This window comes from Eurytemora carolleeae, unplaced genomic scaffold, assembly GCF_000591075.1.
Source record: "Eurytemora carolleeae unplaced genomic scaffold, Eaff_2.0 scaffold1749, whole genome shotgun sequence".
NCBI lineage: Eukaryota > Metazoa > Arthropoda > Copepoda > Calanoida > Temoridae > Eurytemora > Eurytemora carolleeae.
This window is the reverse complement of record NW_019397714.1, coordinates 8102-32736: the sequence shown is the minus strand read 5'-3', so window position 1 is coordinate 32736 and position 24635 is coordinate 8102. Positions and strand designations below refer to the sequence as shown.

General features: G+C 31.2%; 1 protein-coding gene across 1 annotated transcript; it reads right to left on the bottom strand.

Annotated features, from left to right (window-relative positions):
• Positions 1-11875: 11875 nt before the first annotated feature.
• LOC111715613 (uncharacterized) lies at positions 11876-22678 on the bottom strand. Its single transcript, XM_023490967.1, has 11 exons — positions 22496-22678; positions 21252-21351; positions 19707-19791; positions 14302-14340; positions 14140-14246; positions 13851-13985; positions 13695-13732; positions 12815-13336; positions 12441-12568; positions 12265-12380; positions 11876-12104 (listed from the first exon to the last, which is right to left on the bottom strand). Exons 1-11 carry the CDS (start codon positions 22661-22663, stop codon positions 11923-11925), a joined length of 1620 nt encoding a protein of 539 aa, XP_023346735.1. The 5' UTR covers positions 22664-22678; the 3' UTR covers positions 11876-11922.
• Positions 22679-24635: the final 1957 nt, after the last annotated feature.

The window sequence follows — 24635 nt, the reverse complement described above, 5'->3', positions numbered from 1 at the left end:
AAGCACTCTGTTAAAATAAAGACATTTTATATCAAGCCTTTCTTCTTCGAACAACAAACAATAAGTTTTTGTCTGCTTTGGTTAATTTTTGACATTTGAAATAAAATCTGAATTTACAATTTTGGCATTTATCATGGGGCCATGTAGGGTTTCCTGCAAAAGCAAATTTTTGCTTATGAAAACAACTTCGCGAAATTCTCACAATTTTTAAATGAAAAAAAATTTGAGGAACGGTGCGCAATTCCGCAGGAAAAAGATGCACGAAAATTGCGCAATAAACCTTTTAAGTTTTACAACATGTTGGAAATATCTACCACAAATCCCAAAGATATATATGGACATTCTTTTAGTGTTGACAGTCCGGGAAATATTTATTAGTTGGTAACAGTTTGGCTGCAGGTCAGTATTGATGTATTAAAGGAATTCAGGAGATGATGGAGTTCATGGATTTCCAAGCAATCCTTCACATTCTCAAGCATTGGAAACAGATGAGATGAGAAAATTTCGAAATCTCATGCTTACTCCAACAGTTATGCCTGGGGATCCAACAGATGTAGTTAACACATACCATATTATCATACAGGGAAGATAATATGCCTAACAATGAAAATAATGAAGCAGTTAATCCCATATCAGAAAACCAAGCAGAACTTGAAAATGGAATTAGTGAGGACAATACAGCTGCTAGAGGAGTAGAAGCAACCCCTCCCCCACCCCCCCTATCTCTCTTGAAGATGATGACGTAGATATGGAAACGCGGAATAAGTTCATGGAAACCCAAGACGTATATGGAGTCAAGAGGTCAATCAGTAACATGTGTTCTGATATCATTCTAGAACCAGACATTAACATGAATACATCAGATATTACCAGAACACAGAAAAGACACAGAAATCAGCAACAAGGAGAGTGCAAGTGGAGACACAAAGGGATCAAAAGGAGTCACAAATAGTATCCTATGAACTAGAAGACAATCTGGATGACTTGGATCAATTGCCCGCTAGGACAATGCAATACCATGACAGAGAAAGGAAAACAAACTCCTCTTATCCAGGAACCATTGGACCTGGCCTGTATAGCCCTATTTTTCAACACTCTCTTCCCCCCCCCCCATTTGTAGCAAATAAAGAGGCCCATAATAAATTACGTCGTAAATTGTCCATAGCTAAATGGGCCCATTAGTAAATATGTGAATCATGTATTGCAATTAACCCATTCAATAAATGTAGATATATATAACTCTGTCATATCCATATTGTGATTGCTTTACTTCTTTTTATGCTGTTAAAGACACAATTCACATCTAACCTAAAGAAATATAACAGATGATATAGTAACTCTGTAGAGAGAGTAATTGTTCCTTGTTTTAGTAAACAGATCGAGGAATATTCCCTTTGATTTGGCATTGATAGTTGCGAGCTTCTGATTGATATCAATAGCTAAGGAGATTACGCCTAGTGCTTATGGCGTTGATAGATCACCACATTGTATCTGTGTGGTTCCCTGTTTTGATAAACAGGTTGAGGATTGCTTAACTACGTTATATATATAAGATTGCATAACTTGTAATTATGCTGTTAAAGACCCAATTCATATCTAACCTGAAGAAATATAACAGTTGATATAGTAACTCTGTACTGTTTACTGCGAGAGAGTAATTGTTCCTTGTTTTAGTAAACAGATCGAGGAGCATTCCCTTTGATTTGGCATTGATAGTTGCGAGCTTCCGATTGATATCAATAGCTAAGGAGATTGCGCCTAGTGCTTATGCCCAAGTAAAAATTTTGCGGAATATCCGCGGAAATTCCCAGGAATCTTTCCTGGGAATCCGCGGAAATTCCCAGGAATCTTTCACAGGAAAATCCGGTGAAAATGTTGACAGCTTTGCCCAGGAATTTCTCGTAACTCATTCCGAGGAACCAGGTCCGAGGAATTTCTTGTAACCCATTCCAAGGAAATTCTCGTAACTCTATCCAAGGAATTTCTTGTAACCAATTCCAGGAAATTTCTTGTTTTCCAATTCTTCAGAAAAACCAGAGAAAATTTGGGGAAATTCTTGGGAATTTCTAGCGAAAAGAAGGTGGAGGATTGTTCCCTTTGATTTGGCTTTAATAGTTGCGAGCTTCTGATAGATCTCGATAGCTAACGAGATTGCACCCATTGGCAGTGGCGTTGATATTTCACAGGATTGTACACAGGGTGTCCCAAAAAACATGGGAATTCAGTGACGAATTGGATATAGTCTTTGTCATGAAATAGCATTGTAATACCTAATTTTTAAAGCCATAATATTATTATGTCTGCTAGAGTTTATTTATGAAAAGGGTAAAAGGCTGTAAAGATGTGTCTATAATGTCTCTGCAAGATGAACAGTGAAGACGGACAAGTTTGTTTACTGCAATTTTCTTGTTTTACTAAGTACAACCGTATCCAATCAAAACATAAACAAAAAAAATGTGAACATAGCAGACAAAACTCTTACAGATTACAGCTTTTCTCAGTAGGTATCACTATACTAAATCAAAGAACTATTTAAAAAGACGATATCGAATTCGTCACTGAATTCCCATGTTTTTTGGGACACCCTGTAACTGTGTGTTGACATTGATAGTCAAGAGAATCTGAGTTGTACCTGGATAGATACGTTTCGAGAAACTGTTTTGGAGTAGGCATTTACTACACTTATTGTCTTTATTTCCTGATTGGAGATCTGTTTGGTTTAAACTGTTTAAACTTATTGCTGAGATGATGTTTGTATGATTTCTGGTTCATTTCTACTTCTAAATATAAATCATAATCATTATAAAGAGATGTAATTAGGTCGTCATTTAAAGTCTTTAAATTAGAAACGTCGCTAATGTTTTTTATTGCCTACGCGTCTGTGTACAGCTTAAGCTTAAAAGGAGTAATTGGCAAAATACTTGATTTTTGTAGAGCGCACATCTTGATTAGCAGTGAAATGTATCCTGAGGTCAAGATTTTGTGCAAAATAACGCTAATTTTTAAAGCTTGTATTTGATATCCACTGTGAGTTGTGGCAACTTTAAAATTTGAGAGAATTGTGTTTTCTCCTGGCCGTAATTAACGTCAGTGAGCATTAACCATACATTAATTAAAAATAACAGATAGGAAACTAAATGTCGTCTTTTCAAGATTTTGGGGCTTTTCGTTCACCATAGCCCCAGGGTAGAAGCCCAAAGGAGTTACGCACAGTCGGCGTAGAACAGGCTCTCTCTCTGTCTTTTAATTGTATGCTGCATTCGCGTAACTCCTTTGGCCGTCTGCCTCAGGGTCATATGTTTTGAATCAGAGATCAAGAATGACTGAAAACGTGTCGATACTTCGTTTTACATACAGGGTGTCAAATGAAACATGACAGTTTAGAATGTCATCCATAATTTCTTATGTTGTTTGATACCTGTAAAGACAATCATACAAATATTATATGGGAGTCATGTTATAGTAAAATTGGTTTCAAAGTAAAATATGTTGCAGAAAAAGAATTTTTTATTGAAATAAACTGCGAAAAGCCTTAAATATCTAATAAAATATATGAAAGAAGACTTTCATAATTAATTAACAACTGTCATGTTTCGTGGGACACCCTGTAGCTTCATATACATCGCAATTTTTTGGTTTTAATTGGTGCATTTTCAAAAAGAAAAATGTCTACATTTTTCCAGACAGACATGCCAAATTTATATAAACGCATTGTAAAATAAAACATAGAATATAGCAAACAAAATGAAAAAAGACCAATNACTGAAAACGCACAGGCGCAAGGAAATGACACACATTATCCAATTTTTTTTCAAGTGTCATTTTCATGCGTTCTTGCGCGGCGCAAGAACGCACTTTTTTGCTAAATAAAATGATATTTTTCAATTGAAATCAAAGTTTTTATTTAAAATGCACTGGCGCAAGGAACAACATGGATTGCTGATTTTATTTCGATTCAAGATTATCACAAATAAAAGAAAAGATAACGCACAAACGCACAGATATATTGACATATAACCCAAATTTTGATTTTGGGGCAGTTTACACCAATACAGCCTACCTAGCACTTAGCAGTCTGTGTATGTAGTAAACTATCTGTGTTATAGACTAGCACATCTGCACTCCAGACAAGATAATGGACAAGGACCCCATTTCTAAACATAGGTTGAACTGTTTCTCATAATTAAAACCGTCAGATATTTACGAGATTGATTTTTATGTTCTGATCCAATATTTATTTACTTTGTTGCACTTCTCCTAAAAGAAATGATTTTTAAAAACGGATCAGCACTATTTTCATATTTTTTCGCTTGTTTTTATTGACTTGTTTCCTTTTGAATTTAAGATCCAAGATTTAGTAATTTTGTTGCACTTCTCCTTTAAAATGAAGATAAAAAACACAGATCTGCATTATTTTTTCGCTTTTTCTAGTTTATATTTTCATATTTCCTTTTTGATTTTGTCTTCATTTGTGTTTTCCCTCCTGTATTTAACAGTAAAGTACGAAAAGTACTTTACAAAGTCTAAATTTTGTGTCAAGATTGCTGCTCAATATTAAGTATGTCTTTCATAACAGAGCTGTCGATACTTTAGATCTCAATTTTATATATTCCTGAGCAAGTAGAGAGTATATAGCGAAAAGCCATTTGTTAACCTTGTGATTTTTTTTATATAAAGATATTTCCGTTATGTTTTCTCAATAAAAGTTTGAAGAAGAAGAATTTCTAAACATGCCATCTATTAAGTACGATAAGAACATATTCATTCTTATAAAAACATATTTCCAGGACAACTATTTTACACAATGTGAACCGGAACCGTTTCAATTTTTATACTTGTGTAAATCTTTTATCCAAGTGATATTTAGTAAATGTGAATTTTATGTATGAATTTCAATCATAATTAAATTAAAAATATACAATTACAATGATGAAAATGTTATTATTATATACAAAACATAATTATACGGATCCAGACAAACTTTTAAAATATATAAAGAGACACCTAGCGTTTATAATATAAACTGAAATTATCTTTTATAGTGTTGTCTATTTGAAGACTCGTGGGAGAGAATATATCAATAATGCTTCCCCCCCCCCTCCTTCCCCTCCATACTCAACGTGTCCTATTTCACAGAACTTTCCCTCAAGAAGTTGTATTCTGTGGAACATGTGTTTAGCAGATGTTGGGTTAGACATGAGAATATATATATTGTCAAGTTAACACAGATTCTTATTTCAAACTTCCATGGAAATTAGTTCCAATGTTTAACCATAGGCGACTCTTTTGTACTTATACATTAACAGATATTATAGTATAAAAAAATATTTTTGTTTTGTCAAAAAAAATATGTGTTTTGCATTAAAACATAATTCATTTTAAAGTTTTAAAAATTTTGTGAAATATTTTATTGTTATCCATGGAATAATATTTTTAAGTTAGATATTGACATATATCACAGAACCACCAAATGAATTGAGTCAGTAATTAGTTGAAAATCGGTCATGTGGCGGTGACGTGATTATTTTATGCAGGTATTTAGTATACCTCAATTCATATCGAATAGAACATTAATCTGCTTTGACATATAGACAACAAATTCCTTCACGTTTCTGGAGTTTTTCTAGATCTAATAATTCCTGCAAACACACATGTGACATTTGTGACAATGCACGTATATTATAATTTATAATTTTAGTACTTCTGATCTCCAATGTGTTTTAAGTATAATATTTTTAAACTAATTTAGTTATTCTTTTATGTAACTCTTCAAGACTAAATTGAATTCTCTTAAAATAGCTTCCTCAAATAGTGATCTTTCTAATAGTTTAACATTTTATCTTCAACAATTGGATAATCTTAAGTACTAAAAGACTCTTAGATAGTTATCTATAAAGTGACTTACTTTTTAGAAGATGTTATAGTCCGTCAAGTATATTTCACAATAACTTATGGAAGAGTGGCAATACATAAACTTTACATGGTATTTATACTAAATCACAAAGGGTTACAGTTTGTGTAAAAACATCTATATATACTAGCTATACAAAGATTTATTTTACATAGTTTCATTGGTTACGATTCTGGTTGTACATCACACTATTGGTCGATTTTCATGGTTATCTGGTTATGTGGATCTACTATTGGTNCAACGTTACACTTTTTATAAGTTGAACTTTGAAATAAAAATCTTTTCGTTACGATATTCAATCAAATCACAATTCATTTTTCCAACATTAGACTTTCAAGCTCCCATTGGAAACAAAACATTTCTTTACGTTATGGTCAAAAAAGTTGTAGATATTAGAAAAATAACGTTACATTTCCACAAAACGCTAACGTTGGGGGTATATTCCTCTAACGTTAATGTTTAACATTAACGTTAGGTATGAGCTCCTATAACGTTCACGTTACATAGAATATATCCAAACATTACACATTATTGTAACGTAACGTACAAAAACGTACATTTTACGTTACGTTACACTATCCTTGACATCTCTACTCCGCAAGATGGACAGTGAAGACGTACAAGTTTACTCTTTTGATGATCTACTGCAATTTTCTTGATTTGCTGAGTACAACCAAATGCATTCTAGACATAAACAAACAAAATGTGAACATATCAGACGAAACTCTTACAGATTACAGCTTTCTTAGTAAATATCACTATACTAAATCAAAGAATTATTTTAAAACACGATATCAAATTCGTCACTGAATTTCCATGTTTATTGGGACACCCTGTATCTTATTTTTTTTAAGTTCAAATGTTCAGTTGATTTGTTAATTTTCGTTCAATATCGAAAAAGATTTCTGATAAAAAGGAAAAAGAGTTTCCATGACTCATTAAGAAGATCAAAATTTCCCCTTCTCAAGCCCCCATATTAGCTTTTTTTTTGTCGTCCGGTAGCCATAAACCACAACCATTTGTTCTAGTACATGCCAAAACATTTAAGTCTTTCAGCAATTGATACATTTTTAAATTTTTTTTTTGAAATTGCGATTCTTACAATCCTGATGCAATACACAAAATATGATACTTTAAAGAAATTTTAAACGTTTATTTCTGATAAATCAATTGTGTCTTTAGTTGGTAACTAAATTTTTCTTTAAAAAATGCAATTTTCGCTTGTGGGTGTCCTTTGTACTGAAAGAATATGTTATGGTGCATCACCAGTGCAGTTAAAAAGAAATTTTAGAGGGAAGATTTCATTTATATATTATTTATATATTATGTAAAAAATAAGCTGGGCAGTTTACATTGAAATAGCGCGTCATTATTATTACAAAATATAATCTAAATATAAAGATCTTGTAAATATATTTGACGTTGTTGGATTTTTTAAGTTCATTTCAAGGCAATATTTTTACCATTTGAAAACATAATGATTGCCAAAATAATAAAATCTTTTGGCATTGAAGACCAAAAGGTTGTGGCTATATTTGCCGGAAAACAAAATATGGTAATATAGGGAAAATGTTGTGGCTTATGGCCGCCTGCATTCCCCCATTTTAAGGAGTGTCTTTTTATATTTTTCATCCATTGAAGCTTACATCACCTGATTTAGTGCCTCCCCCCACCTTTGCAACATTGTACCCCCCCTGAAACCTTACGAAAATACATAAATTTAAGTTTACATAGTTAAAAAAGGTATCAATATTTTAAAATGTGTCCCCCTACAAATGCTCTCGTACACTCCTATTTGTTATAGTTATTATATTTTACAAAGAGAAGATGCTCATAAATAAAAGCAACAATTGAAACTTCAAACACAAGATGGCAGCAAAGCTTAGAATTCTAATTCTATATATAGTCATTATTAGAAATATTTTCTGGGACAATGTTGTGAGTTATTCTACACCACTGTTGAAAGATAAGAAATTCATCTCATCTTGGAAAACTTTCAGGACCTAACCAGTACCAATATAGTAGCCCGGTCTCCTTTAACATTTTCTTAAATAGGATCAGAACAGGTTTCCAATACAAGATGAGAAAAAAAATTTATTAATTTTTCATATTACTTTGCTGAAAGATGTGATTGAAAACGCACAGGCGCAAGGAAATCACATACATTATTCGAATTTTTTTTCAAGTGTCATTTTCATGTGTTCTTGCGCGGTGCAAGAACGCACGTTTTTGCTAAATAAAATGATATTTTTCAATTGAAATCAAAAAGAATATTGATATATTTAGATCAAATAATTAGGTTCCTTGGTTCAGTATTTACTAGCTCAGGAACCCAGCTTTGCCTAGAGATTTAAGTTAAGAATATTGATACATTTAGATCAAATAATTAGGCTCCTTGGTTTAGTATTTACTAGCTCAGGAACCCAGCTTTGCCTGGAGATCTAAGCTAAGAATATTGATACATTTAGATCAAATAAATAGGTTCCTTGGTTTAGTATTTACTAACTCAGGAACCCAGCTTTTCCTGGAGATCTAAGCTAAGAATATTGATACATTTAGATCAAATAATTAGGTTCCTTGGTTTAGTATTTATATAGATATATAGATAGTTATATAGATAGATATATTACCTGATACAAAATACGTTTTTCCTCATACTCTGTTCCTGTAGTGAGTGGGTTTGTTCTACTGTGCAAACTGAAATTAGTTCTCCTTCAAACATTATTTGATTGATTGAAGTTTAAACTTTGCATACTAATTTAAACTTTTTATATTAATGTTCTACTTCAAACATTATTTAATTAATGGATATTATAACTTTTCATACTAATTTAAACTTTTTGTATTAATGTTTTAGTTCAACACTATTTAAGTAATTGATATTAAAACTCTTCATATTAATTTAAAATTTTCAAAAAAAAGTTCGGTCTATGTAAAAAAAAATCTCATTTTTTAGATTTTTTTGACCATTAATGCTATCGGTCTAATTTGTTTTCAGCTTGCCTTGAAAAATTTAGCTATGAACATGCATTTCAACCCTATACCTATTCTCTGAACTTTTTATTCAGAAGATGTTTTAGGGTTTCCAATCGGAATTCAGATGCCCGGAATTGCACACAATAGTTTCTTCTGCTTGCACCATGAAATTGCGCTAAATTGCACTAAAATGGCGAAAAAGAAAGCAATTAAATATTCACGGAATTGCACGGAATTGCGTGCAGCGGAATTGTTTTTTTCATCTAAAAATCAATATTTTTAACTGTTTGACTTACAAATTTATGCAGCAGATACAAGAATTGAAATATCTCTGTAAATTTTAAAATAATCGAGGCCCAAGTTTCACTATTGTTTCAACAGTTTTCAAATTTTTAACTTTCTATTAATTTTTTAGTTAATTAACAGTTTAAAATGATACATTTTTCATTCGTTGAAATTGGATAAACATTGAAATGGAAACTTTTTTTGGTTAAAATTGTAAGGTTTGTTTAATCAAAATTAGTTATTTTGCTACAGTGAGAACCAGAAAACTATGGAACAGAAGGACAACATAGCAAAAAACATTAAATAGTATCTTATTAAATCACTTATTCAGTTAAATTGGTCTGATTGAGTCTAAAATGTCGTCTTCCTATTCCAGAGTTTTCTGGTTATCATGCTGCACGTGAATATTATAAAACAAAAGATTAAGCTTAAATTCAATTTTCTTAGAATTTCAGATTAGTTCCCACTTGAAATTTGTATGTTCCCACTTGTTTCCAACTATTTCCCACTAATTCCCACTAGTTTCCCAGTTGTTCCCACTAGTTCCCACTTGAAAATTGTGGGTTCCACTTGTTTGACACTTTTTCCCTCTAGTTCCCACTAGTTTCCCACTTGTTCTCACTAGTTCCCACTTGAAATTTGTATGTTCCCACTTGTTTTCCACTATTTCCCACTAGTTTCTGACTTGTTCCCACTAGTTCCTACATGAAATTTGTATGTTTCCACTTGTTTCCGTAGCTGTGTCGACTGGATGGCTCAGAAAACGGGGTATACAGCACAAGCTCAACCCTCTGACAGTTTTATAGGACATAGAAACAGCAGAACACGATCCCGAGGACTCCAACAACGGCAGCTGACAGGAGGAGATTATATATGAGAACCTTCTGATCCTTCTAATCTCCAACACCTAGCTTCAGGAGCACCAGTTGGAACTGCTTGGTCCCCCTCGTCATGCTTCTTGTGAGCCACAGGACCACTGAGCCAATCTAAAGAAAAATTCATTAAACAAGAAATAAATAAAGAAAAAATAGTCACTAAAGGAAAGGTAATAAATAGTTATAACTGGCTTATATCTTGGAATTATTCAGTTAATCATTCGATCTAGTTTAATTTGATTTTATTTCTTTAAATTCTCAATGATTTGTGAAGCAATTCTCATTTTAGCGAGAAAAGTTTCAAGATCTGAACATTTTCTTTCTTCTTTACAATTCATAATCGAATAATTTAGATTGAAAAGATTTCAAACAGAGCTGGGAACTTTTGAATGGTGGATATCAGAATTAATCCTTGATCCAATCTTTTTCTTGATCTCGAGATTAAACAATACTTGTTCCAGACCAACTAACTGATTAGGATTGAAGATATTTCATTCATAAGTTTTCAGCTCAGAGTTAATAAGCACATGTCTTACCTTTAAATTTGTCCCTCTCTGGATCTGTCACCGGAACCACATCAAGCGGGTACGTCTCCGGAGCAACAGTTGTAGAAGAGTACCATCTCTGCCCAGGATATTCTCCGATAATCATCTTGAAAAAGGAAGACAATATTTACAACAACAAGAATAGAAGAAGAGAAAGTAGAAAAGAAAGGTCCTGTCAGGATAGAAGATGGAAGAAAAGTGCCAGGCAAATGTGTTGAAAAACGGTTGTCGGCCCGGGAAACAGATAAAGTATCAGAAAAGAGCATGAGCACTACTAGCGCCATCGGGAGGAAATAGCATTACTCAGATTACTGCTTTTTTATTTTTTTTAGTGTGATTTGGAAGCTTAAAGAGAAATAAACATCCCTGTCGAGCGGGGTTTTGTGCATGGTGGTGAGTACTGAGTGCTGATTGGTAGAACCTGTGGCTTCGTGCAGCCAGCCTAATGAATCAAGCCAAGAGTCAGGCAGTTGAGATTTACCAGCCTAGCAGTTTCCATACCTCCATTTCGCAGCCAAGCGTCATTAGCCCCCCGACTGAAATTCTGGAACCTTCCTAAAAAAATTCATAATAATAATTTTTATAGTTAAATAAATGTGCATATATCAATTCATAATAGTTCTTAATTCCGCTGATTTTTGGTTCCTTTCCGGAACAATTTATGTTTGATAACAAACACTGAATTGGTGACAAATCAAAACATAAACAAACCTGCCAGTTTTCTTGTGACCCCAAAGCTTGAAGGTTAATATGCACCATATTTTTATTTTTGCTGTGATATTTAATGAGCCTAAACTTTAATGTTTCGCCCAAAATGCTATAATCTCCAATTATTGATACCCTAGATCTTCTAAGACTAAGAGAAAAACTTTTATGTATTTTTTGACAAAAAATTGTCTGCAAAATTGGGTAGAACTTTAAACTCTAAAGTTGAACAATATTCAAGCTGACCCAGAGTTGAACTAGGAAGAATTGTTTGAGTACGAGAATATATTGAAGGGGTTGTGGAATCTAAGTAGCCCTGCCTATCATCACTTCACCATTCAATTGACCAAATGTTTTGTATTTATCATTTACAATAATATATGCAAAAGTATTTTTAGTTTAGTTTAGTAAGCCAATCTTTTATGATACTCCCAATTACCTGAATATTTTGTGGATCCCCTCTTCATGATCACAACTTTAGATAACAGTTGTATCAGCAAGGACAGAGAGGTTAAGAAGATCATATGTACCCTATATCTAAAGACTTCTCAATTATAGATACACCTCATCATAATAAACTCTATTTATTTATTTATTTATTTATTTATTTAGATGGGTCCAAAAATTATAGATAATTTAATTTACAAGGATTTGCATCATAATTCTCCAACTGTTGAATGATCCAGACCATGCAGATACTAACACGTTGATGAAGATTAGGTTTACGACCATCTTCATCCTCACAACCACATTTACAAGGTATAGGAAGCTTATAATTGCCAGGCAGTGCAGCACTTGTTACTCCAACTAGAAATGTAATTAAATTTCTTTAAATTTCTGACATAACGGAGTTGTTCAGGCAGAATGTCATAATTATTTACTTGAGATTTTATGTTAGTGACAAAAATGCATGACAAAATGCAAGACTGGTGATTAAGGGATTTCTAATAAAGAATGATGTTCATGCCTTGAACAAACTTGTTGTCTATCTTAACAGCAGAAGGACTTCCGGAGTTTCCAGGACATGCACTTCCAGTACTCGGCTTTATACACATCATAGATGGGTTTTCAATGGATATATTACTTAAATAGATACAGTTTTTCATTTTCATTTTTTTTCATTAAAGATCAGTTAAAATTCACCTTTTAGCTTGAAAACTGTTTAAATTATACTGCTTGATTTTTTTTGTGCATTCATCCTTGGACATCAAGTATGATTGAGCTTCTTTTAGCCTGTTAGTAGAATAGGGAGACATCCAGTTTTTGCTTTCCTTTACAAAAAAATACATTCAGTAAACAAGATAATCACTTTATTTCAGATATTTTAGTACTATGAAGTAAGTCTAATAAAAGGAACTAAGTTCTTGCCACATACTTTAGATTCTGTTAGCTTAGGTAAACTCAGTTGAATATCGAATGTTTACACCTTTAGGCTGCAAAGGGATAAGAAATTTGACTTTGTGTTAGTAATTTAGTTTCTTTGTGATTTAATTTCTTTTAAAATAGCCAGTACCCACCTCTATATAGTTAAAAATCCAGTTCCAATTTTTGTTGCACTTGGAACATATATTTTTTAATTCAATATTTTCTGTATTATCTGGAGCTAAGAGCACTTCCCTAAATATTTTTGCAGCATCCTCAAGAACAAAAGAAAAAATTCTTCGTTTGTATACAGATTCTTCAATTTTTTCTTCTAGTTTAGGTTTCAGAAGCACTTGCATTTGTAATGTTAGTTCATTTTTACTTGCATTGCTTATGCCGGCAGGTTTCAAGAAGTTCATTTTTTGATCATAGACCTTTTCAAAGTTTGGGTACATCTCTTTAAACTTTAAAAACAGCTTTTTCAGAAACTCTTCTTCTTTCTTGGAATCAATCATTCCACTTGTTGTGTTAACTTGAAGTGAGTTTAACATAAACTCTACTGGATCCAGCTGCGGTTTTGTAATTATTTTGTTATCAGTTAGTACTTTACTAAGATCTTCATCTTTCCCCCAGCCTAGTATTAGAGCCTCTTCTCCTTCATTAATAGCAGTTTCTTTCTGTGTTTAACCTATAGTATGCTCTAAAATTCAGCACACTGTCATATTGTTATTCATGCATTGTTTTGAGGTTTGTTTTTACACATTATAGTTTTTTTTGGCTTAAATGTGCTCTTGTAGAATCTGCTTGAATTTTGCTTTTATTATGCATAAAGCAACATTTTTTTCTGACCAAAGATATGATCCAAACCAATTTTTCAAAAGGACTTAACCTAACCTTTTGAAAAGTTGTAAAGTTTATGTTGATTATATGGCCACTATTATTTAAAAAAAGAAAGAAGTAATATGTAATACCCTGATTTTTTAAACTGTGCCGGAGTTGGATAATGGATATGATAAGTTCTTATAGGTTTTATTCCTGAGGCAGGCATATTGGTCCAACATTTTGATTAAATTCTAAAAGATTAAATATGGGAATAATTCATTATGTCAATCAAAATGTTTAGCAAAAATTATTTTGTAACAATCAAAATATTGGATTGGGTAATGAAAACTCAAAAATTAATAAACTCACCAATATTTTCAGTTATTACTATAGCAATGTCATATTCAAAAAGAGATAGACCACCATTATGTTTGTTATAATTAGGGTGAATGATATGTTTCTTTATTTTCACTCTTTGCCCTTCCTGCTTTTCATGGACCAAATCTGCAAATTCAAAATCAATGTTGTTATCTTCTCACAGAGTCATATAAACAGTCCTTTTAACTATGGTCATAGTCATATTAATAATTTCTATAGTAACTACTATAATCATGTTCAAGTCTATATGTATTTAGTATAACCCGATATAGGTGTTTACCATTGATACCAACAACTGCATATACATCGGTAGGAACTGGGGGATCAAAACAATGAGCAGCAGTCAATATAGCTCTTGGAGATATTATTGAAGCTGAACAAATCTGGCTGAAAAAAGAAAACAAATGTTTTGAATATTTCATTTCTTTTGTTATTGACAAACCTGCCGTTTTTTTCTTGCAAAGAAGCCATCCAGGGATATCTAAATTAATAAATTAATAATAATTATGGTAATAGACTCTTTATATTGGCACTATGTCATTTGTCCCAAAATCATTTGTCCTGCAAATCATATGTCCAACACATCATTTGTCCTACAGGGTGGGGAAAGCTTCATTTTTCCTACACAACATTTGTCCTACAGAGAGAGAGAACATCATTTGTCCTACACTGCATTAGTCCTACACTTCATTAGTCCTACACTTCATTAGTCCTACACTTCATTAGTCCTACACTTCATTTGTCCTATACATTACTTGTCCTACAGAGTAGAGATGTCAACGTTTTGATTTTTCTAGATTTTAGCTTTCGTTACGATAGTGTTCATCAAAAGTATTAACGTTTGAAACGTTACGTTGCACATTATGAAATTTTATGGCATAGAGTAACGTTACGTGATGAATTTTCTGCACTTGAATACCATATACAACGTTAAGCTTTAGTAAATGTTGTAAAAAAACAGTAAGCTCCGTTACGATTTTGCATTTCCCGCATTAAAAAACTTTCCCAACGTTGCGTGAAAGCTTATGTAATAAAACCACAATTTTTTAATGTTCCACTTTCATGCAAGGTAAATATTTTCAGAGACCTTACGTTACACTTTCACTTCGTTTAAGATCTAAAAGATGACAAACGTTTTGCTTTTATAAAACGTCATTGGGGCATAGTTCTGTACATTACAATGCATTTCAGTGCAAAGAATGTTTTTTGATAACGTTACGTTTTATCTTAACTTTTCCAATATAAACTCTTTTAATTACGTTTAGAAATTTTACTAAAATGCACCTTTTCTTTCGTTACGATTTATCAAAACGTTATTGTGAAAACTTTTTTGTTACACTTTTTTACAACTGACAATCAAAACTGTTTATTCGTTTCGTTTCTAAGAAAGATTTGAAAAAATGTTCTATACGTTGCGTTGTTCAAGCCTTAATGTTTCTAACGTTAGACTTTATTAGAATAATATTGTTTCTAAATGAAAGCATTGCAAGATTTTTTCCGTGATAATTACATTTTTTAACTGTATGTTGCTGTTGTATTGTTAACCTTTTTAGAGAATGTGTAGAAGAATATGCATTATGCAATATAAAGATGTTATAATATTATTATTTTTAACGATTTTTAAAATTTGTAGATGAAAGTTTTTAGCATTAGACTTTCAACTCAAAGTGTGTCTTTAATGGACTAGAGACGTAATTTCAAGTGACCTTCCATTTATGGAGTCGCATGTCCAGTAGGGGTGATCAATATTGGAATAGAGCCAACTGCCCACCGGAAGTCGCTGCGTTTTCACCGTAAGGCTACAAACAAAAATTTTATTTTTTATTTTCATGTTATACATCATTTTCTTGGAAATTCAATGCTAAATTCAAATCTAAAAAGCGTTTTAAAAAATTGAAAATTGAGTGAGTCACAGCTAAAAAAACTCATCAAAAACATTAAAAAGTTATAAAACTGGAATTTAGTACCGTTATTTGGCCATAACTTCTATAGATTTTAATATATTTAAAAATGGTTTTCGAATCTGAATTCAGCATGAAATTTCCAAGAAAATAATGTATCATATTTATCTTTTGAAATATTTTTTGGCCTTACGGCGATATCTCCAATATTAAATTGTCAATTCGCAACCCTTTGGAAAACACTCCTAAATTTCAATCATCAATCAGATAAAAGTTTACACGTTATCATTGGGAATCTAGCATGGCCCTCTTTAAATGGAGGATCACTTGAAATTATCATCGTGTATTTGACGAGCTTAAAAAATAGACATGTTTTGGGACACTTCATAAAATGAGTTAAAATTCGGCAAGGCAAACCACTTTTGCATGTGGAGCAGTAGTTCTAAATTATTTTAGATTGGTTAGGGTTAATTTTTTCTTTTTTACGCAATGCAGACTGAACCTTTTCATCTATCTAACAGAATTCATAGTTTAAAATATCTAAGGTCTACAACATTGGGTAGCAAAGATATCGGGATTAGAAATATAAGTTTGTGAACAACTCAATTCCTTTAGACATTCTTATCTAACAGAAGTCACAGCTTGAAATATCAAAAGTCTGCAACACCAGCTTGCAAAGATGTAGAGATTAGAAAATTATAATTTGAGGGGAATTTTTAGTTCTTTTTGTGTTCTTTTTTTATATTACTTACAAAGTGAGTAAAAAAGCGGCATTAGCTTTAGTTTGCAGACCACAATGAAAATGTTTTCAGAGTTCATGTTTGGGGGTAAAAATATCAAATATAGTAAGACAAGTGCTAATATTTTTTTTTAATTTTTCGCGTTGAAATAAAATTATTTAACAATTTTTTCTATAAAAAAAATCGATTAAAAAATCAGTTTTTTTTTCTATTCTAAAGTTTCATAAAAATCTATTGATGAATAAAACATAACACGCATTTTCCAATTGATAAAATATTGTTGCATTTTAGTAAGTATCTACATTTCTAAATTTTTTAACCTAAAACATGAACCATGCCAACTGAAGTTATGATTTCATGTAGTCAAATAAATATGAAACCCAGCGGCCAGCAATTGTGTTTGTTCACAAACCCGTTCCACTTAAGTTGATTTTTTTACAATTAGTAAATCATTTGCTTTATGACAGAAAATGCATATGTAAAATTTCTTAATGTCGTCTTCCTTTTCCGTAGTTTAAGTTGGTTTCATCAAACAAGATGTCCAAGAAACATTTATAAGATTTGAATTTTCACTAATAGCATGTTACAAGAAAACTCGTTTACACTTTAATTTTTTTAAATTTACTAATCCCTATATCTTTCCAACCCGATGGTTTAAACCTTGTATATTTCAATATTAATGGTCTATGACATCGGGTTGCAAAGATATATTAAATGAAAATTAGAGTTTTTGGCATAAACTCATTTTCTTTGAACTTGAAATGAAAAACCATAAGTCTTTGCTCTTATAATCATCAGTCGAATCTCTTACATTGATATATTAGAGACGTTTTGAAATGTTTTGATTGACAGAATTATTGTTACACTTTTGAAATTAAAACTCAGCCCTCATAGTCTAACGTTTTATGAACAACATTTTCATCAGACATATATCTAACGTTAGACTAATCATTTTAGTATTCAGAGAAAAGTTATGAAACATTTTTTTTAAATGTTATACGTTACATTATTGAAATTTATACTCTGTAAAAAAAACTTTCGTTTCCTGATTATTAAAATAATAACCCATTTCTGCAACGTTAAATTGTTCATTATACTATAAGGGAAAACGTTTCAAACGTTTTTCAGTTATACAACGTTACACTTTTTATAAGTTGAACTTTGAAATAGAAATCCTTTCGTTACGATATTCAATCAAATCACAATTCATTTTTCAAACGTTAGACTTTCAAGCTCCCCTTGGAAACAAACCATTTCTTTACGTTATGGTCAAAGAAGTTGTAGATATTAGAAAAACAACGTTACATTTCCACAAAACGCTAACGTTGGGGGTATATTCCTCTAATGTTAACGTTTAACGTTAACGTTAGGTATGCGCTCATATAACGTTAACGTTTAACGTTCATGTTATATAGAATATATCCAAACGTTACACATTATTGTAACGTAACGTACAAAAACGTACATTTTACGTTACGTTACACTATCGTTGACATCTCTACTACAGAGAGAGAGAAACATAATTTGTCCTAAACTTCAATTGCACTCTACATTATTGACATTAGGGAATGACATAATTTTTCCTACAAATGATAACATTATTGGTTATATACTAATGTTTAAAAATAGAAAATCCGCAAAAAAATTTGGCACAAATCTCGCAATTTATTTATTTATTTATCATTTGATAACAATAAGACCTTTTCACACAATATCATTTTTAAGAAAAAAAAAAAAAAATTTCTTTGTTTATTTTCACCAGAATGTTTATTCTACAGAAGAAACATTTTTACAGTTATTTAATAACCTGGACAATAAATGTTACAGTAATTTTATAGTTAACTAATTTGTTTTTTAAGAACATATTTTTAAATAGAAATTTGTGAAAAAAATGTTTTGTGATCAATTGAACCCTACAGAAACTGATAACTGAATGAGATTACTTCGTTTCGATGATATAAGTTAATTTTATGTTCTCAATCTGTTCATTAACAACAGATAAGTTAAAATTAAAAGTGTCCCAGTTATCAAATAATTGTTAAAAACTTTCTAATGAGCACCATCCCCATCGGTAAACTTTTACAAATGAACTCCACTTTAACTTAGATAAAAAAATGTAAAACTGTCTCATATGGATTTCTAAAACTTTTTCTTTAATACTGTACTCTTGGTTCAAATTTGTTATATAGCCTGAGGCCGAATTTAATATATATATATATATATATATATATATTATATATATATACCATTGTAATGGATATAATTAAGTGTAAAAAACTTTTTGCTGAGATTTTTATTTTTTCTAGTCTGTTTGAGATTAAATGTATGTATTTTCACACCAAAGTGAGGTATGAAAATACTTTCATTTAGATCGAAAACAAACTAGATAAAGTAAAAAATCCCAGCAAAAAACTTGTTCGCAAAAATGATACCCATTACAATGACATATATATAGTTTTATTCAACTTTACACAACTTATTTAAAATGTTTAAAAATTTAATAGTTCATCATATTAAGTAAGTTTTAAATTATTGAACAAATAACTCAGGATTTAAATTTTTAAACCAATATTCATTTTTTAATAAATTTTTATTGTTTATTTAATTGGTTTGGTTAACAGTTTACTAAAAATCCACAAACTAGAAATAAAATCCTTTATCTATTATGTTCTTCTAAAGCATTGATCTAAGGTGCACACATGTTAATCTTTGCTCCTTTTAACAAAAAGCATTGATATTGATGTTAAAACTAAAGCTTGTGTATTGAACGTCAACAAGTTTGTGCTGGACCCTGGGATATTGTCCCCGTTTTGGCTTGTGAGGAAGGCTACTGTTTGGCTCGCCTACTATGGAGGTCTCCGACATGTGGAGACCATAAACTTGACAATAGAGATGTGCAAGTCTACTCCAAGCTGTTGTGTATGTTAGTTACTAAAATGCGGGCAAAGCAACAAGAGAAATTCAAGATAAAAGAAAACTTTTGTCTTTAGTAGAACAATTATTGTTAAAATATAAACGAAAACTCAGAAGTTCCAAGTTTTAATACATTTATCATATAAAAAAAGTTACTTTTTCGCCATCGTAACAGTTTAAATTCTATAAATTCAGCCTCTGTTTACCTTGTCATATTTTCATTCATATTATTTAATTTAACAAAAGTTTAGAGGTTGATAAAGAACCTATAGAGAACGTACTAAATTCACTACCTGTGAGATGATGTGTAATTTCCCCCTTGAATTCTGTTTATTACCATAGGAGAGTTCTCCCTTCCACACTCATTAGAACAGCTTTCTTTATAAAAGATGTTCAATAAAATTTTAAATAAGCCATGAATTATGATTCACCTATTAAACCTTTCAAGATATTTTTGTTTTTAACTTTTTATGTATTTGTTTGTAAATTAATGCAGGAGGATTAAGAGTTTGTTTGCTAATTTAACTCAAAGAGACTGTAATTTTAAAATACAAGGTGTCCAACGAAATATAACAGTTGGTGAATAGTTTTGAATGTCTTCTTCCATTTGCTGTATCAGATATAAAAGACTTTTTGAAGTTTATTTTGTTTAAAACTCTTTTAGTTAAATTAACCCTATTCCTGCTGGGGGGTCAATTTGACCCCCCCCCTGTAGTTTTTTTTACATAACTCAAAAAGTATTGGTCTGAGGCTGTTGAAATTTTCTGACTTTTCTTACATACCCAAAGCCCTCCCTTTATTACCGGAGATATAAAGAGTTTGGTTCAGATTTCAATTTTGTTAAATAAAAGCAAAATTGTCGAAATCTGAACGAAATTCTTCATATCTCTGGCAATATTGAAAGCACAAAAAAGGCAGACCACATTTTGGAAATGGCAGGACAAGGGAAATTTTGTGATTATTATCTCTAGAAATTTACTTCTAAAATTAAGTTGACAAATAAACGTAAAATTATATCAAAAATCAAGACGACATTCAAGTCGTCCTGCATACTGTCATGTTTAGTGGGACACCCTGTATCATCAAGCAGTACATAAATCATCAAACAGTACATAAATCATCAAGCAGTACATAAATCATCAAGCAGTCCATGAATCATCAAACAGTACATAAATCATCAAACAGTACATAAATCATCAAGCAGTACATAAATAATCAAGCAGTACATAAATCATCAAGCAGTACATAAATAATCAAGCAGTACATTAATCATCAAGCAGTACATAAATAATCAAGCAGTACATTAATCCTCAAGCAGTACATAAATCATCAAGCAGTACATAAATCATCAAGCAGTACATAAATCATCAAACAGTACATAAATAATCAAGCAGTACATAAATCATCAAGCAGTACATAAAACATCAAGCAGTACATAAATCATCAAGCAGTCCATGAATCATGATACAGTACATAAATCATCAAGCAGTCCATGAATCATGATACAGTACATAAATCATCAAGCAGTATATAAATTATCAAGCAGTACATAAATCATGAAGCAGTACATAAATCATAAAGCAGTACATAAATCTTTAAGCATTGCATAAAGTCAGTGAGCAGTACAAAAGCTTGATAATTACATGATTAAGGAAGGATCAACCATGTATAAAGAATAATAAATGATAAAAAGCAATGTTGTGAAGTGTTGTGAGTAGATTCTAATTTAAAAACTACTAAAATCATTTTAAATTCATAATTTAGGGATTTCTGAATTTAAGAACAAGAATTTACAATATTTATTCTTTTAACTTTAGAAAAGTTTTAGTTATTTTTACCTGGCAAATTCTGACATTGAACTTTTGTTAATTTTTGTGGATTTGGATTTCTAGCTAAACAATAGTTGGCTCCTTTGTCATCTTGCAACATTTTCGAATCCTGAATTTTGAAAACCTTTGAAAAATGTTGCTTGATTTTTTCCTTTTCTAATTGTTAGAGAAAAGGAATTCGTTTCTTAGACTTTCCGGGCACTATGTGGTCATCATCTATTTCAACTTTTAATTGCGGTTTATCTGTGACTGTGAGCATTTTCATGTTATAACATATAAAATCATTAAAAATTAATTTCAAACATTTTCGAAAATCAAATTGCAATTTGACAACTAGTAAAGTTTAAACCCCCCAATTCCTTTAAATTGTATTTGAAATTTTTTTCACAGCTTTATGTTTTCTCATACAAATTTTACCTGACTTAGATAGAAAGAAAGTTTGCTTAAACAAACTGCAGACATAATTTTAAGTGACCAGCTTATGCTTATGGATGAAAATTGAGTGGTAGACTGTATGTGTACAGTGTACAGTTTTCAATATACAGTGTACAGTTTTCTGTGTACACTTTACACCTCATGCTATGGGTGTACAATCTAATACTGCACAGCTGTATATTGTATAAATAAGAATATCTATGAGAACCAAAGAGAATAGAATATATATTAGAGTGGTATGAATTTTGTCAGTCCCTTTCAGCCTGAAAGGGAGTTCAAAGTGTACAAATCATGTAAATGTTCACAAATTATTTGCAGTAGACTACATTAATACAGTATGTTCCCTAGACTATCCATTTAAATTTCGAATTTTTTAAAGCTGTTAAATAAATTTTATAAAATGAATTATGTGAATAAAAAACATCATTTGATTTATAGTTATAACGGAAAATCATCGTTTGTAAAGTGAAAGGCATAGTGTTTATGTGAAATGATCATTGGTCTATTATGAAACCAGCCTATTTCATAATTTGGTTTTCTTTTATTATTAATTTTAGATTTTCTATAAAATGATGTTCCAGGGCCCAAAAGGTTATATAGCATAAATATGTGAAGTACACCTGCAGTATGGAAACAGTACAACAAAATGGCCGTTTTACACTTTTTTTCTAGTAAATTCCACTCTAATTTATATTATATTCTCTTTGATGAGAACCTTAATCAGACAAAGGTTTAAAATAATATCTGTTGTAAATCGGATATGACACTCTTATAGTTGGAGGATCACTTGAAATTACATATACAGTCCCTTTAATAACCTGTTTACAACCAAGGTGCACTGGCGGGGATCCTGGGATCACATTGAACTGTTTTCTCCCCTGAACTTTAACCCTGCCACTAGGACAGGTGCTAGATGCTGATCCATATGTTCTCAGTAAGAAATAACACAATAGTATCAATAGGAGTCTCATTACTCCTTTGTTCATTTTTAGACTGATTTCAAATAGAATAATACAGGTATTATATAGACGGGTGTGTCAAAGAAATTAAGTTTTCTAATTCCTTGATCGGGTTGTAAAGATGGATTAGAAAATTAGAGTTTATGGCAAAAACTCAATTACTCAGTAAATTTCTTCTTAAAAAGCTTTAAATGTGCAAGAGAAACTAAACACAACTAAAACTAAAACTAAAATAGCAACAACTCTAATTTTCTAATTCTTTTAATTTTTAGCTTTAGTTCAGTTTGAAATATCAAAGTTTAGATTTTTTTTAAAACAATGTAATGAAGAAAATAAAAATGAATCGGGAAAATAAAAAAGCTTTGACTGTTTATGCATTGATGGATAGGATGTACAGGGTGTACAGGGTGTCCCACGAAACATGACAGTAGCAAGAAGACTTGAAGGTCATCTTTGATCTTTGAAATAAATTACGACATTTATTTGTTAACTTAATTTTAGAGTTAATAATAACAAAAAATTTTTACACTGAACAATCACAAAATTAAGAACCTTTAAGAACACCCCAACTTCTTCACTTTTTAAAACTTCATATATATTGTGAACTAATTTTGCAAAACATTTTATTTAGATATATATGGTAGGTTGGACACAGTCAAACAGCTGGTCTGTGTTTCTAAACAAATCAAAATAGTCAATAACTTTTTTTATAATTATGCTACAGATCTAAAATTGTATATTTAAAAAGCCCTTGAAAAATGGAATCATTGATTGTGTCAAAATTTATATATTAGTTATTTATGAGATTGCACTTTTTTGCATATAATTGCAATTTTTAAAAAAGGAACTGATTACTTGCCTAAAACTCTACTTTGCAACCTGATGCATGATGGCACACTGCAAAGACTTTGCTAATTATAAAGACGAGGGGTTGGAAATTTATCCGACTATTGTGTACACGATGCCAGTACAGCTGTATTTTGACGTCATTGGCTATTTTGGTTATTTGAGAGTCTAACGATCCGACATTAAAACCTTAGTTATTTAACAAAATTGTAAATGTTTTGTGCTAAAATATAACTAATATTAACGATATTTATCTGTATTTTAAAATTTATTAAATCATTTGTTGGATATGAGGATCGTCTGCTGAATTAGCAAAGTCTTTGGCACACTGCAAATCAGGACGCTCTCACACAACAATCCAGCAGTATGTTGCCAACTACTCCTTTAGAACTTAAGCTAGAAACAGACGCCAGGAATTAAAAAAAAAATATTTCCATCTTGCCCCCCCAAAACAAATGTCTAGTTGCGCGTCTACAGGTTACCACCACACAAGGACATATTCAGACATTAAATTAACTTCGTATCAATTTTCAATTTCCTAATTTCTATTTTATTAAATTTTGGCCCTCAATTTAGAGTTTGTGTAACAAACCTAATTCAACGTAGCAAAATCATAATTTTGGTTTTCTCTAAGTTTTTTAATATACCTTCATTAGTTTGATTCTGTGCTGAACTATCAATTTTGGTCAATTTGCTTGAAGGGACTGTAAAGGAAAATTAAAAGGGGGTATAGGCTGAAAGCTAATCACTTTAGCACTCGATCGCGACCCATGGAAGTCATATCTGATGTTCATATCTCGAGAAATTGATATACAACTTTGTCAAATTTTTATAGGAAAATTAATATACATACAATTTTGTATAAAAGTAGTGGGTTTAAAAAGATAAAATTCAGCAAATAAGCAGCCAATCTGAAAACGATGATATCACAGAGAAAGCTAATTGTAAATTAGGTTTACTTTTATATTTGTTATTTCTATTTTTAATAGATTTCATTTATTTAATATTATTTATACGTCCGTATTACTTGACCAGAAATTGGTCACGTGATACAGACGGAGACACGTTATCAGTATACAGCTCTGTCTTTGGTGATAGTTCTGGTCATGTGATTTAAGTTTAAGATTTTATCAATTTTACATATATGAACTTT